Below are 10,538 nucleotides of genomic sequence, written 5' to 3'. Positions count from 1 at the left end.
TCACTCTATCTGCTATATAGGTGGACAGATAGGTCATTTTGTCAAGTTTTGTAAAGTGTTAGAATTGAAAAGAAAAAAGAATTTCCCCTGGCTTCCTCACTGGTTAAACTAGCTTTATAAAAAAATTACCTTGTATATCTTAGATATTGTTCAAAGAACCTTTGATTCCCTTTATTTTGGTGTATGATTGATCGGTGTAATATGGGGGTTATGGAGTACACAGCTTGGCCTTACTTTGTGCACATCTCAAAAGACTGCTATTTCCACTTTTCACTTCCTGGATTTCAGAGGTAACTTGTGTTTAAAAAAAGAGACGATAACAATATTTATATTTCAAGTATTTTGGTAATACATTCATTGCATTTTCAGAATCTGGTATTGTCTAATGTGGCAAAATTAATTTTCCCCGTTTTATTAACTGTTAAAAATGGCATACATTAGACTAATTCAGGCTGATTTTTTTTAGCACAAGGGAGCAGTCATTTTTACTAGCTGTGTGCTTAGATCAAGAACAATTTCCATAAGTACAATATCCAAAGAAATTTCAGCCTCACTACATAAAAGTAACATAGAAGTATACCAACATTGTTTCCATTGTACATGTTGCAAATGTCAACAATTTCACCTTACATGAACCATTCTCTCAGAAGTTCATAATATCTGTACAGCACCCCATAATTTAAGAAAGTTAGTTAAAACATTTTAACCAAGGATTTGTGGGATAGTAGTAGTCCTAAGTAACATAGTTGAAAAAGAAATGCATTCCAACTTTGTTCCATTTTTTATGTCATTCACTAATTTATATTTATGCTGTTTTCTTCAAACTACATTCATCATTTCATTTTCAATCATTCTGTATTCTGTGTTCCATTTTCATTGGTAAAATTAACAATTTAAGGGTCTGTATCCATGTTTTGACATGCACTTGGTTATCCTGTGAATGCAAACCATGACTTTCTGTAACTAAATAAATGAAAACAAACACGAGTTATATATCTAGATTGATGTTTTATTAAAAAAATTAACTTGAATAAAATTAAAAGATTACTGTACTGATAATAATAATGCATGAACACAATCAACAAATAATCAGCTACCATTCTGATAATGATATCCCTTCAATGATCTATACAGACATACCTACTGGGCTGATTGCATGATAACTATATGATCTACGGACATACCTATTGGACTGATTGCATGATAACCATAGTTTTCCAATGATCTACAGACAGACCTATTGGACTGATCATATCATAACCATAGCTTTCCAATGATCTACAGATGTAACTATTGGACTGATCATATAAATATAGCTTTCCAATGATCTACAGACAGACATACTGGACTGATCATCCCATAACCATAGCTCTTCAATGATCTACAAACAGATCTATTGGACTGATCATCTCATAACCATAGCTCTTCAATGATCTACAGACAGACTTATTGGACTGATCATCTCATAACCATAGCTCTGCAATGATCTACAGACAGATCTATTGGACTTATCATCTCATAACTGTAGCTTTCCAATGATCTATAGACAGACCTATAGGACTGATCGCATCATAATCATATCTCTCCAATGATCTATAACCATACCTATTGGACTGATCATATCATAAAAATAACTTTTCAATGATCTACAGACATACCTATTGGACTGATCACCTCATAACCATAGGTCTCCAATGATTGACATAACTACTGGACTGATCATATCATAAATATAGCTCTCCAAGGATATATAGAAATACCTATTGGAAGATCATATCATAAATCTAGCTTTCCAATGATCCACAGACACACCTATTGGACTGATTGTATCATAACAATAGCTCTCTAATGATCTATGCAGACATACCTAGTGGACTGTTAGGATCATAAAATAGATTTCCAATGATCAACAGAATCATAAAATAGATTTCCAACGATCAACAGAGTCGGAGACATAACTACTGGACTGATCCTATCATAAAAAAATAAAATATAAAAGACCGTTATGACCTAAAATTCATGTGCAAAAATCTAGTGTGAAAAGTGTTTGCATCCTTTATGCTTTGTGTCACCCATATCTATCTTTCTAGTGGTGCTTGACCTTATGAATATGCACAAATTAAAAGCCAATTTTAATTTATTCCATTAATACAGCTACCAGCCATGACCCTATTCTGAGCCTGGATGGTACTAAACCCATCAACTAATATTGAAATGTTATAATCACCTCTGTGAGTGACAGACTCTGTTTAATTTTATGTAATTTTATCTGCCATATTGACCATTCAAATTCTCAGCGGAAACCTTTCAAATGATTTTGAAATTGTTACATATCAGCTCACATTCATAATAAAATTATCCACTCATTTCAATCGACAACAGATTATTTAAAAACTGTTTTGTAAAACCTGATACATGTAAACACAATGTGAAAACATTTTGTGTATGCAATGCAGCTTCTGTTCTGTTTCACTATTCAGGGACAGGGTGAGGGGAATAACATGTATTGGTAACAAAAAGCATGGGAATTTACCACAGCAAGTCACAGAATTATCTATAGTAAAACTTGCATTAACCTTTAAATGATTCAACATGAGTTCTAATCACTATTTCATCATGCAATCAACATGTCACCAAGAAAGATATACAATAAGACAAAATGTGAAATATAAACAATATGTTGATTTTTAATATCACAGGCAAGAAAAAATATCTATTGATTAATCATTTATTTCTGGTTTAAACTAGTATAACCATGACTTTGCTACACATAAATCACTTAAACCAAAAATTCCATTGCTCTGAAATTAACTTCTGAACTCAGATAATTCACAATATTTGACATTTAATGTTTCATACATCTTTGGTAAGAATCAGAGATATATAAGGATTATCATTACTATGGTTTTCACAATACCTTTCCCAATTTAACAGGGTCTAATTTAGGACAAGCAATTGCTAGATTTGCAATGATGTCTAAATATATTAACTCTAAAAAAATCAACTGAATCACAATTTCAAACACAAATTTTCAAGCCCTTCATTTATTTCTTCATTAGATCCCTGCTGTAAAATTAGAAAAAATGTTCCACTGCTTTCAAAAGGTGGGGTGGGGGACTCCTACCGACCCTTAATGTTCAGTTCTAGTGTAAACTATAATTCAATTTCAGTCAACAACATTATTCTACAGTTCTTTCCAACCCAAATTCAATATTATGTCTCTGTAAATTTGATTTGACTTTAAAGCTGTCATCTAGAACAAAGTCCAACTACACAGAGATGCTACCAGGATTTTAACTAAAGAAAAAATGTGGTGGAGGAGGAAACAACCACAGTTCAATATTTACTTAATTCGTCAATATGTCTTTCCTCCTGCTCCACTTTGTTAGAGCTCTATTTAAATCAAAATATGTTAAAGACGTCACCTCTAGTTGTATAAGCATTAATCTGTTAACTGTTTCTGAGCTAAATCTTTGCCTTATCTGACTATATGAACAATGTTCGATGCAGACATCCCCCTTTCACAGTCTACCGTATGATGAGTCATATAAAAAACTAGCTTAGTCTGCTTGTACAAACTGGGGAACTGTTCTTTACGGTTGTTATATACAATTTTCCACAGGTCACATATATTATCTTTTGGATACTTCTGCTCCAAAATAAGATTTTTCACTACCTGCTCTTTCACTGCTCTGCCAAAGTTTCACTTTCTTAAATCGGTGCTTTGCTAACTATTATGTCAGATTTCTCATCTGCTCCATAATGCTATATTATTAGACTTTCAAGTCCATCAATGCCACAGGGCCCAACATGCCAATCAAATTTAGTTTAACAACCATTAATGTCAAGCCAGAACCTAGATGTCTAAACAGTTGCCTATCATAACCATATCTTTCCAATGATCTACAAGATCCCTGATCGCTAAATTGTTTGATAAAAGAAATGAGAACTGCATTCTACTTTTAAATTATTTGTCTTTTAATTAGGTTCGGCAGTGTGGTGTTCTAGGTAGCCCGTATTCAAGGTTCAAACTATGACAGAATGTTTGTTCCAGGACCCAACATGTCAATCAAATTTAGTTTAACAACCATTAATGTCAAACCAGAACCTAGATGTGCAAACAGTTGCCTACAACTGATGTCATGATAAGTGTTACAATACCTCTACTGACAGCATAAGGTTTGTTACGAAAAGCACTTTAAGGGTTAATTATATACTGCTCAGAGTTTGAGGAAGCTCTTGTGCATCATTGCTCATGATTCCTGCATTTGCATGTCCTGGCAGCATCTCTGCAACATCTTTTATAGCTTTAAGGCTGTCATCGAGAACAAAGTAGCACTCTGTTACATCTGGAACATGTCACAACAACTCAACATTTTAGAAGCCCAATGTTTCTTTCTTGACTAGTATAATGACATGATTCCATTTCAAACTACTGAATATGAAATAATTTTGCACAATATTATTTTCCTTTTCCGAATGAACAACACCTTTGCCTTCACTGAATTTGCCATTTCAAAAACAAACTAGTTCATTCTATAAGATGTTTAAATAATGGTAGTCTGGTTTATTCATCTTTAAATCATACAGTGAAAAGGTCAATAATGCAACAGTGTCAACACATTCTTGCTTGCAGTGTGCACTTGCTCCATTCACCTTGAAGAAATAAAGCAACCAGACAATTATCTTAGATTCAACTGAATGAATTTGCTTTTAATATAGAATCACCTGTCTTGGAATTATTCATCTTCTAGTATTTATGCAGAATGGAATGATAGCACAATAAACCTGTAAGGTAATTTTTTCAGGTAGGAGGAATTGAAAGCAATTTAAATGTTCATATCTGTCCTTTATTACAACTTGCTGGGGATCTGGAGACCTTCAGAAAGAGAGGGGAAGCCATCCTCAAAAGCTGCATTCAACACCTCCTCAAGTTTGCTGGCCAGGATTATGGTCAAATCATCCTGCAAGTAATGAAAACTGATAATTTCTCTGTGATAGACAGGACATGACAAGTATCATGATGAGTCAGCATATTATTATCACCCAAATGACTATAACCATCTTCATTATCTACACAATTGTTACTGCTCTTAGACCAGAGGGTACGCTGTTAATGTAACTTTAGTTCAAAGAAATGTAAAACTTAGTATTTTGAACACTGTTGCACATAAAAAAGAAAAAGACACTCTGTTCCCCTTCTAGCTGGTCTCCCATCTGTCCTTAATGCCCTCCACTCTTCCTTTTTGGCTCTCCCATCTGTCCTTAATGCCCTCCACTCTTCCCTTTTGACCCTCCCTTCTGTCCTTAATGCCCTCCACTCTTTCTTTTTGGCTCTCCCATTTTTTAAATGCCCTCCACTCTTCCCTTTTTATCTTCCCATCTATCCTTAATGCCCTCCACTCTTCTCCTTTGGTCCTCCCATCTGTCCAAAATGCCATTATCTCTTCCCTTTTGACCCTCCCATTTTTCCTTAATGCCCTCCTCTTCACTTTTGGACATCCCATCTGTACTTAATGCCCTCCACTCTTCCCTTAATGCCTTCCACTCTTCCATTTTGGCCCTCCTATGTTTCCTTAATGCCCTCCACTCTTCCCTTTTGGGTCTTCATATTTCCTTAAAATGCCCTGCACTCTTCCCTTATGGCCCTCCCACCCTTCATTATTACCCTCCACTCTTCCTTCTTGGCCCTCCACTGTCCCTCCCTCATCATAGCATTAAAAAACTTCATTTAAATTTCAATGGGTTTTCTTGGTTACTTCATGTAAAATACAACTACATGTATGCACTTTAAGTCAGGAACATTTATGACAAAATTTCCTCATGTGTATAAGTCATAAATAACTGAAACACTGCTGTTTAAAATTCAAAACTTAACCATTCCCCTGGTGTGTATGATGGGTTAACAGCTGACAGCTAAGTATATTTCAGTCACTGACAATATACATACTGTACCTCACTCAACTTGTGTAAGCCAGACAATATACATCATGTACCTCACTCAACTTGTGTAAGCTAGACAATATACATCCTTTGCCTCACTCAACTTGTGCAAGCCAGACAATATACACCCTCTACCTTACTCAACTTGTGTAAGACAGACAATATACTTCCTGTGCCTCACTCAACTTGTGTAAGCCAGAATATACACCCTCTGCCTTACTCAACTTGTGTAAGCCAGAATATACACCCTCTGCCTTACTCAACTTGTGTAAGCTAGACAATATAGACAATATACATCCTTTGCCTCACTCAACTTGTGTAAGCCAGACAATATACACCCTCTGCCTTACTCAACTTGTGTAAGCTAGACAATATACATCCTTAGCCTCACTCAACTTGTGTAAGCCAGACAATATACACCCTCTGCCTTACTCAACTTGTGTAAGCCAGACAATATACATCCTGTGCCTCACTCAACTTGTGTAAGCCAGACAATATACATCCTGTGCCTCACTCAACTTGTGTAAGCCAGAATATACACCCTCTGCCTTACTCAACTTGTGTAAGCCAGAATATACACCCTCTGCCTTACTCAACTTGTGTAAGCTAGACAATATACATCCTTTGCCTCTCTCAACTTGTGTAAGCCAGACAATATACACCCCCTGTCTTACTCAACTTGTGTAAGCTAGACAATATACATTCTGTGCCTTACTCAACTTGTGTAAGCCAGACAATATACATCCTGTGCCTTACTCAACTTGTGTAAGCCAGACAATATACACCCTGTGCCTTACTCAACTTGTGTAAGCCAGACAATATACATCAATGTTGTTCAAAACAAGGGCATTGCTGCCATCAATGGCTGAAAAATCATACTTACAGTGTTGCTTCTAGAATTTTTCAAATTAAGGCCATCCCACCCACCCCATTTCCAAATGTGGGCCAATTATAGATTCAATTGGACAAATCTGGCCTCTCCCTTGAGAAATATGGGTCACACAGATGAACCTATTGCAGGTTATTACAGCATTCTCAAAATAGACAAGCAAAAGATTGTGTGATTTGTTCTATTGTATTGTGATTTGTTCTATTATTGTGTGATCTGTTCTATAGTATTGTGATTTGTTCTATTATTGTGTGATTTGTTCTATTATTGTGTGATTTGTTTTATCTAAGCAATTGTTTTACCTTCTAAACAAGATCCATAGTCTAAAAAATATATTACCAATCGCAAATGCCACAAGTAAAGCCATTCATTTCCTGGAAAATGGTGTTCAACCCATAGCAACAACAACAACCAATGGCAAATGTGTTCCTTTTTGATAGTGTTCATGTGTATGAAGCATGGATGTAATAAAGTGTATTGGTAAAAATAACAGGTAGAAGAAGTTGTAAAGGAAAAATACAAATAAAGCAAGAAACAAGGAAAAACAAGATATACTGTTTGAAATAACTTTATAAATGACTCAGATTGCTATAGACTTGCACAATACCAATACCTAATAAAAGCACCAACAAATCAAGATTTAGTCCAGCCAGTAATTCCATGCTCAAAATCCTTTTTCATTACACTGGTTGTATGGTTTGTGCATCCTTCAGTTAATGTGCCTATCTATTTTACTGGTTCCATAGTTTGTACATCCTACAGTTAATGTGCCTATCTATTTTACTGGTTCCATAGTTTGTGCATCCTACAGTTAATGTGCCTATCTATTTTACTGGTTCCATACTTTGTGCATCCTACAGTTAATGTGCCTATCTATTTTACTGGTTCCATAGTTTGTGCATCCTTCAGTTAATGTGACTATCTATTTTATTGATTCCATAGTTTGTGCATCCTACAGTTAATGTGCCTATCTATTTTACTGGTTCCATAGTTTGTGCATCCTACAGTTAATGTGCCTATCTATTTTAATGGTCCGATAGTTTGTGCATCCTACAGTTAATGTGCCTGTCTATTGTACTTATCATATAGTTTGTGCATCCTACAGTTAATGTGCCTATCTATTTTACTGGTTCCATAATTTGTGCATCCTACAGTTAATGTGCCTATCTATTTTACTGGTTTCATAGTATGCGCATCCTACAGTTAATGTGCCTGTCTATTGTACTAGTCATATAGTTTGTGCAACCATACAGTAAAAGTGATTTCACTTCGACAAGAAATTCTTTTTTAAATTTCATTTGAATGATTTGATTCCACTTCAACAAGAAATTCTTTTTGATTTTACCACGTGAACTTGCATGTTCCTCCTGATTAAGCACATGGCAACCAATGTATTATATGGTGCATAGGTAAAATTGTCCCCTATTCCATTTTCACTCAAAAGTGTGTGTGTGATATTTAGATTTTTTACACATTTTTTTAACCAATTTTAGTCATAAAATTCACCTAGGTAAAGAACTTCTAAGCAAGAAAATACACAGAAGCGAAATTTTTATCTTTTTGTCAGGCTTGAAAATAAAAGTGGAGAACATGAGAACAAAATTCTGTTTAAGATTGTAATATCTAACGGTCAAAATATCTGTACATTTTTTAGCCAAGTCATTTTGGAAAAGATTTTAATAGTTTCTGTTCAAAAGAATTGCAAAATTTGTTTGAAAGGCCCCCAATGAACCAATTATTTTGGAACACAATACTGGAAAGCGAGGGATGTTTTTGTTGAAAGAACTGAATATATTGAACACCATTTGTTCCAAACTTATTCTGTCTTTTGATTTAAAAAAAAACCCAACTAAATATCCAGCATCCAATTAAAGAATTTATGCCAGTATTTGTGCCAGTGCCAACTGAACTGTAGGTCTTATGACAAAGTGGTTTGTTCAAATTAGGCCATCTTGTCATGAAAAACAGTATTCCACTTACCCCCACTGTACTTATGACTCATGTTAATTCTGGTGCTATAAAGGTCAAAACTGCTTTTGCTTTATCAAAGCTACTGACCTTGACACTAGATGGTATTTCATTCAGATCCTTCTCATTCCTTTTGGGGAGTATGACCCTTTTGATTCCAGCCCTGTGAGCTGCCAGGACCTTCTCTTTGATCCCTCCAACCTGAAAATGGACTCATCATTCATGGCTATGTTCACTGACTATCCATGCACAATAATGAGGCTCGCCCATGAGGGTTAGTCTTAGATGAAACATTTGAGCTAATTTCTACAATAAGAAAACATTACAAATGACGGAAAAAAAGAGATATTCAAGAATCTTAGAGCAATATTAGATGAGTACAATTATTACTTTTTACATAATTATGGCTTCTCCTTGTGCAGTGTCAGTGTTGTTTTCTCTCCACAAATCATATATCAGAACTAGAAGTGTGTCTGTACAGCATATATATAGAATTTTTGTTCTTTCAATAACAGTGACCTTGACCTTTGAACTTCTGACATGACGGGGAGTTTTTCCTCCTCATGTGAAGAGAAATCTATCCACAAAATCTAGTAAATGTAGACGATGGAAAATCTTTTATTCTCAGTCACAGTGGCCTTGACCTCTGACCTTTTAGACCAAAACTAGCAGGTTTCTTTCTTAGCCTAAGTGCAAGCTACCCACAAAGCCTGGTAAACTGCAGATGGTGAAAAAAGTGAGTTATTGTGCAGAAACCATTTTCCTTCTTTCCGTCATCATTATCTTGACCTTTAAACTTTTGCACCTGAAGCCAATAGGGTTTCTCCTTATCACAAGTCCATGTCATCCACAGAGTCTGTTAACTGTAGATGGTGGAAAACTAAGGCTATTGTGCAGAAACCAAACTGGTAACATACATATGGACAGACAGATCTGTAGTGGTTAGCATGCCATGCTCATGGTTGAAAGAGTGTGGGTTCAAAATCTACCATCAGGCCAGCCTGGGACAGCTACTGCGGTGTGTCCTTGAGCAAGGCACTTTGCTCTAATTCTCTTGGCAATAAATAACCTAAAGTGCCATGAATCACCAAACCAAACAAACAAATGATACAAAGCTGCATACTACAATATATTCTGTCTTAACATAATAAGCTCTGACTAATGAATTGAAATATAAGGTCTTCTAACAAGTTCATATACAATGAAAAACCACTGTAATATGAGACCATATGCATTGAAATATAGTCTTCTAATGAGTTCATATACACTGAAATATACAGTCTTCTACTGAGTTCATATACACTGAAATATACGGTCTTCTAAAGAGCTTGTATGCATTGAAATACATTCTTCTAACAAGTTCATATGCACTGAAATATATGGTTTTCTAACAAGTTCCTGTGCATTGAAATATACAGTTGGTGTTGTTTTAACTCTTACGCAACACAGTACCATTAACAATAGTCTGAATGTCAACACGTCCAGTGTAGTATTAATAACAGTTGGAAAATAATGTTAAGGAAATTAAGTTCAACAAGAGCTACTTCCACAGCCTGCCACTGCAAATCCCCAAACTTTTTAAAACATTCTCCACAACCGTAGTAGCTCAGTTAGTAGAGCATTGGACTTGAAATCCATGGGTTGCAAGCTTGATATCCACCCTGACCAGCCAAGCTGTCCAAGTTTGTCCGTAGGATTGCACTTAGCCCCCATTTCCTTGGCATGAAAGTGTCAGCCA

At 35.5% G+C, this 10,538-nt stretch overlaps 1 protein-coding gene across 1 annotated transcript in view; it reads right to left on the bottom strand.

Moving 5' to 3' along the window:
* Nucleotides 1-988: 988 nt before the first annotated feature.
* LOC149780746 (lon protease homolog 2, peroxisomal-like) overlaps nt 989-10,538 on the bottom strand; it is a 51,610-nt gene continuing 42,060 nt past the window's right edge. Inside the window, exons 16-17 of the mRNA XM_089937808.1 lie at nt 8,891-9,001; nt 989-4,964 (exon numbers count right to left, since the gene is read on the bottom strand). Of these exons, the coding sequence (XP_089793934.1) occupies nt 4,854-4,964; nt 8,891-9,001 (222 nt within the window). The 3' untranslated portion in view covers nt 989-4,853. The remainder of the gene's footprint in view (nt 4,965-8,890; nt 9,002-10,538) is intronic.

This window comes from Sinohyriopsis cumingii, chromosome 16 (genome assembly GCF_028554795.1).
Source record: "Sinohyriopsis cumingii isolate HCF-2022 chromosome 16, ASM2855479v2, whole genome shotgun sequence".
NCBI classification, from domain to species: domain Eukaryota; kingdom Metazoa; phylum Mollusca; class Bivalvia; order Unionida; family Unionidae; genus Sinohyriopsis; species Sinohyriopsis cumingii.
This window is presented reverse-complemented; position numbering and strand designations above follow the sequence as displayed.